Source organism: Macadamia integrifolia, unplaced genomic scaffold (genome assembly GCF_013358625.1).
Source record: "Macadamia integrifolia cultivar HAES 741 unplaced genomic scaffold, SCU_Mint_v3 scaffold_30A, whole genome shotgun sequence".
In the NCBI taxonomy this organism is placed as follows: Eukaryota; Viridiplantae; Streptophyta; class Magnoliopsida; order Proteales; family Proteaceae; genus Macadamia; species Macadamia integrifolia.
The window spans coordinates 309,951-316,098 of NW_024870663.1; the positions used below are offsets into that span (position 1 = coordinate 309,951).

At 40.8% G+C, this 6,148-nt stretch overlaps 1 protein-coding gene across 1 annotated transcript; it reads right to left on the reverse strand.

Annotated features, from left to right (window-relative positions):
* Nucleotides 1-3,405: 3,405 nt before the first annotated feature.
* On the reverse strand, nt 3,406-5,744 carry LOC122071608 (putative pentatricopeptide repeat-containing protein At3g15200). The gene has a single exon (XM_042635993.1). The coding sequence runs from the start codon at nt 5,637-5,639 to the stop codon at nt 3,984-3,986; it is 1,656 nt and encodes a 551-aa protein (XP_042491927.1). The 5' UTR covers nt 5,640-5,744; the 3' UTR covers nt 3,406-3,983.
* Between the last annotated feature and the right edge of the window lie 404 nt (nt 5,745-6,148).

A 6,148-nucleotide genomic window follows, 5' to 3' on the forward strand; every position in this document is an offset into this window, starting at 1 on the left:
ACCCCTTTTTTCTTTGCTAAAACTCAGAATAAGCCCTTGTATTAAAAGTTTTTAGTTCTAGAACTACCCCAGCTGCCATATAATTATTTCTAAGGCCCTACTTGTTTCTGAAAATTACAAGAATACCCTTCAACCTTTAAATTGAGATATTTTATCATTCTTGTGGGCCCTAAGCGATCCGATTTCAGTCATTGGAATCCGGATCCACATCATCATCGTTCAACTGCAGGGTATTGTACGCTTGGTGGAGGTAATCTGATTCCATGGCGAAGTAAGAAACATATGACAATTGCCAAGTCGAGTGCTGAAGCAAACTACAGAGCCATGGTTCAGATAGCCGAGCTAATGTGGGTCATGTTCCTTCTTGAGATGGGGTTTCCTATGCCTACACCCATGAAGGTGTATTGTGACAATCAAGCAGCTATATATATTGCTAGCAATCCAGTCTATCACGAACAAACCCAACACATTGAGGTGGATTGTCATTTTGTTTGAGATGCCGTGTTAAAGAAGCTGGTTGAGACTCTGTTTGTTTCCTCTTCAGATCAGCTAGCTACATGTTTACTAAGTCCTAATTTGCCCCTAGTTTTTTCGCAATTACTGTAACAAGCTGAGCATAGGTGAACTATATGTTTCAGCTAGAGGGGGAGTGCTGAAGTTCTAGGGGTATTTCTGTCCTATTGGGTTCAGTTTCATATGTATTCTGTAACAAGTGAGGTCAGGGGTATTTTAGTCCCCTAACCAAACCCTTTATTTGAGTATATAAATATATAAGGGAGGAGGAGCCTACGATAGTTACACCACACTATCGCAAGCTGGCTCTCTCCACTTTGGCGGCTTCCTCTCTTCTTCATTCTACTCTCTCTCTTTCTCCTTGTCTCCCCTTGGTTTGATTGCTTAGATTCTGGTTTGTAACAGTAATAACTCAACATCCTTTGAAGCTTGAGATGTGACTGCACCAAATGAATTCGAAATAAAGAGGATTTATGAGATCAGAACCAGATACAATAGTCTAGAAGATGGCCTATAAGAAAATATATTATTTCATTAAATAAGTACTTCACCTTTCCACAGCGAATTTCCCTTATGAAACAATAATCAGTAGCATACTTACATGAACCAATCTAACCCAATGCTTCAAGTGCACTCTCAAATTCATCTGCATAATGACTTTCAATGATTTCAATCTTCCATCAATGGTTAAAAGAGCAGTTTTAACAACTACAATCCACAAGCGTACTGCAGTTGCAGATTATTTCCCTTAATACCTTGCACTACAGTTACATATTATTTCACAACTCCACAGCCTAGATGTGTTAAAATAGTAGAATTTCATCATTTACAACCGATACCACATATGGTGCATGGAATGGATTAACATGCAAAGACTCAATGCCAAGCTTAGATTGATTATTATTATAAATGAAAAAAGACAAAAGCGATGTACTTATCAAAACAATAATAGTGTTGAAGGATAAGATATCTGTTTTTTTTTGGGGGTAGAAAAAGGATATGATATCATACTATACATAATCTAACCCAACTGAGGACATGGTATACTTGAACCCACCTTAATTGAAATATATTCACATTGGATTATTCGAACCAAGATCACATATATGAACAGCCCCAGTAAGAGATTTGAAAGTTTCTTTATGGATGAAAAAACAAAGGAAAACATCAAGATGAACAGGGATCAAATATAGTTCAGCATAAAAATTAAACTACAAATGGATACTTATAAGAGCACTCCAAAGTTTGCAAGACTACAGCAAAGGGAAAAGGTGAGTTTTATAGAAAGAATCATTAGGGGGAAAAAAGAACTGTCTCCTCATGTTTGTTATAGACCAGAGCAAAAATCTATTAGCACCATCTTATTTATGGATCCACTAATCAAGAACATCACATGAGAGAATTAAAACATCAAACAAAACACATAAGTGGACATAACATTCTTCTTAGTTTATCCAAGTAATAGTGTTTTGCAAAATGTGAAACTTCAAGAATAAAAATTTTCACTTGGATTCATCAATGGACATGAAAATGTCCGCCCTGGAAAGGATCCCTTCACTTATCATAATTGACATTGATCTTAAAATTGATTCAACCAATGTGTTGCTGCAAAACGAAACTATAAAAAAGAATTTAGGTTTTACCAGTTAAAGAAATTAGAGGGGGAAAAAAAAAGGAAGAGGTACCAATAGCGTCATGTACAATAACCTAATCATTATAGCCAGTATCTGAAGAAGAGTGGTTTTGGAGAGGAACTGGGTAGCATGTGGAACTTCAGCCAGCTTCATGCATTGAACAGAGCACAATAAGTAAAAATGCGAAATCATTTTAGAAACTTGAATAATGCACTAAAATTGCAATAGAAACATAAGCTTTTCTTAATTAAGATAGCTTTGGAGGTATTTAGAATACATCACATTGTTTTACCTTCCATATGAGATTTCAAGTGTTCCTGCAGTTCATAATTGCTGCCTTTCCTGAATAGATCAATAGGTCCAATTAATTCAATACTGATGAATTTTTAGCCTTGCCAGATAAACACCATTATTACATGAACATAATTCAATAGACCAAGAAGTAACTATATAATGAAGCAAAGATGTCACGGAGTCTAGGTGACCCAAGGCATTGGAAGGGGCTTGGACGCCAAGGCGCCCTTCCAACAAAAGACACCTGAACGCCTAGGCATTCGCTGTCGCCTAGGTGATGCCTTGACATCTATGGAATTAGGGTATTCATTCATTGTACTAAACAAACTAGAGTCAATTCTCAAGGAAAAAAAGCATATAATATAGGAAAAGAAACATACTCTTGTATAAATGAAAGTTGATAATTTTAGTCTCACCTCATAGATGAGCTCTAAAAAGTAATTTTGGTTGCTGATTCTGCAAACTACGGAGATTTAAATTATAAACTTCTGACAACACAGAGCTACAAATGGAGAATAATTTACCTATCGAAGCCAACACCTGAAAGTGTCCCTGAAATGTGTTCATAAAGTAAAGCAAATGGGAGTGTTAACATCAAAGCTTGTCATCAAAGGTTGCCATGGGTCCAGTCTGCACCGCAATAGATGCACCTATTGGGAGTTTTCCTTCACTACCTATAAGCCCAAGACGGACCCTTTCTAAGGCTGGCCAAAGTGGGATTTGGGGTGGGGGAGCCTGTGAGGCCATGAAGCTTCCCCAATCCCTGGTGCCCTTGCTAGGGGGACTAACGCACCTGCGTGGGACCCACACTTCAATGCCCCTAAACCCACATCTCCAATGCCCTCAAGTCAGCTTTGATACCAAAATGTCATAGCTTCAGTTGGCATTCTAAAGGATGCACTTATTGGGGGTTTTCCATTCCCCACTTAAAAGTAAGACAGACCCTACCCAAAGCAGGTTGATGTGGAATAAGCACCAGGACACTTGGTTATTAGTGACGAATAATGTTTGTAGATGCCTAACAAGGGAAACTTTCAGATCATCAAATAAATAAGTAGAAATCAACAAACATTACATGCCAGAAGCTTGGCTTCTACATTTACAGTAAGGTGATCATCGGTTTACAGAAGGCAACCATTTTGTTTGCAAAATCTTCCAAAACTTGTGATGAGAGGTTATTGAGTGACCTGCTGAATGTTTTACTTCCACTGCAACTTCCATTTGGCTGTCACTTGTACCACATTCTTTCGCTTCTTGATCTGTTACATCTCCAATTTTCATCAGTAGCGCAAAACCCATCTTACGTCAGATCACTTGTTCGGGGTACAAGAATAATAAACAAAAAAAATTTCATCTGTGTTCTGGAGGTGCTGATTAATTTTTCGATTGACAAGGCTCAGTACGGCCTTCAATCCTCACCCATGCTCCAAAACTCAAAAGGGTTGTTCAACTCAAAGCACCTTCAAAGCTCATGGGTCATTTTCATGGAAGGTGGTTCACCACGAAAAAATATTCCAATTGTAACTGTAATGCTAGGAAGTGTCATTTTGTTCTCTTCCTCTGGCTCTTGACTGGATGATTTAATGAGCTATCATTGTTTATCATTCCCACACTCTGTCCACTCTCTTGCTCTTGCAGCTTGATGTTAATGGCCTTCACCAGTAGCTTGGTCCTTGGCTCTGGTATCATACCTTTGGACGTCATCTCGGTGAAGTAGTGCAAAGCCTCTTCCATCCTTCCCTTACTGTGTAGTCCATGAATCATGATGGTGTAAGATCGCTGATCAGGTCCAACTCCATCTCTCTCCATATCAAGCCATGTATTTCTTGCTGCCTCCTGTTGATTCCAACCCACAAACAATCTTAATATCAAGTTGTAGGTATCCCCTGCGATCTTGCAACCATTTCTCTCCATCCTTTCCAGAAGGTGAGGAATTTCCTTTGGTTCCTTCAAGGAATTGAGCAAGAAATTGAAAGTCCTAGCGTTTGGGGTGCAGTTTCCTTTCTCCTGTTCCATTTCATCCAGTAGCTCGTCAACCTTTTCCATCCTCCTAATCCTGCACAGGTGCTTGATGAGTGTATTGTACGTGACAACATCACGAAGGCAACCCCTCTCATTCATCTCCCCAAAGATTTCAAGAGCTTCAGGGATCCTCTTCTTGAAGCACAGACCATCTATGATACAATTGCAGATTGCCACATCAGGAGAACAACCTTTCTCCCACATGGAATGGAACAACTTGACAGCCGTGGAGATCTTCCCTGCCTTGGTCAAGGAATTTATAAAAATCCCATATGTGAACTCGTCGGGCTTGCACCTAGAAGAGATGATATCATTCCAGAACCTCTTGGCTTCACGTAACCTCCCCGAAACGCACCACCCATTCAGAATTATGTTGAGGGTTTTTATATCGAGAGGGAATTCTTTCCGCTTGGAGTGAAAGAGGAACTCTGCAGCTTCGACATGTTTGTATCTACAGAGCGACATCAGAAGGGTCTGGAAAGCAATCAAATCAAGATCGAGCCCAAACTCCTTCCTCCTGTAAAAAATGTCAATCGCTTCTTGCACTTTGTGAGCCCCTGCATATCTGTGCACCAGAATGGCGTACGTTCTCTCGTTGATTAAACCATCTCTGTTAGACATTTCGTCGAGCACTTGCTGCAATTGTTCAAAACGCTTCATCCTCCCAAGAATGTCGATCATAACATTGTAAGCACCTGTTCCAGGCGTGTAACGACCAACTCCGGGTTCTTCCCTGGAAACCCAATCGAAGAAGAGCAAAGCAGGTTTCCATTCCGAGCGATGTCGTCGGAGCACCTGAAGAACTAAATCCTCTGTCATCGATAACCCACATCCGTCTAGGCTTCGTTCGAGCTCCTCAACGGAACCATGTGTGTGAAGCTTGAGTAGCTTCTGGATTGCGGCAGCATCCTTGGCTGTGGCAGACATGTCATGGTCGGGCACAGACACAACCGAGTCTTCATCAGAGTCGGCAGAAATGGGATTAAACGACACGGTGCCATCAGCTACAGATTGGTCTGTGCGGGAGGAAAAATTCAGGTAGGGAACGATAAGGTGATGATTGAAGTAATCTATAACTCTTCGGTTAATGTTATTAGTTACGAATTCTTCTGTCCAGTGCGAACGTGGGATTGCCCGGCGAGAGATAGAACTCAGTAGTTGCAATCTGTGATACATTCCGGACAGAGGGTCTTCTTCCCCAGAGGAATCTGGTGGTTTCTCCAGATGTAGCCAGCAACGAAGAGGCTCTTCCCGCTTAAGATTCGGTTGGAGGAGATCACGCAAGGGAAAAAGCTGTGATGGAGGCTGTTAATTAATATGGGTGGGTCGGACTGGTTTTGACCCGGTTCCATCGTGGGGTCGCCCACTTGGGGTAATCATAAACCCACTAGGATTGGGAACACTAGTTAGTCAATTCTCTATAAATAATAGGGTTTTGGCCACAAAGCCAATTAGGGATTTTGACCTAATCTTTAGAGTTTTCTTTCTCCCTATTTTCTTCTGTCTTTCCCAAGTGAAAGTGTCTCTCTCCAAGGATCTCCATTGCAATCCTTGGATTTGAAAGGTGAAATATTGCCTAGCGAGATCGTCGCAACCTTTCGTTTGTTACTGTTCGTGCGAATCGTCGTGTGGTACAACCTGACCCATTCCGCTGCGAGGAAAGCTATATTGAGGTAATCCCCGAT

What these genes read in the sequence shown, in the direction of transcription:
- LOC122071608 (XM_042635993.1), bottom strand. Translation starts at nt 5,639, where the DNA reads ATGTATCACAGATTGCAACTACTGAGTTCTATCTCTCGCCGGGCAATC.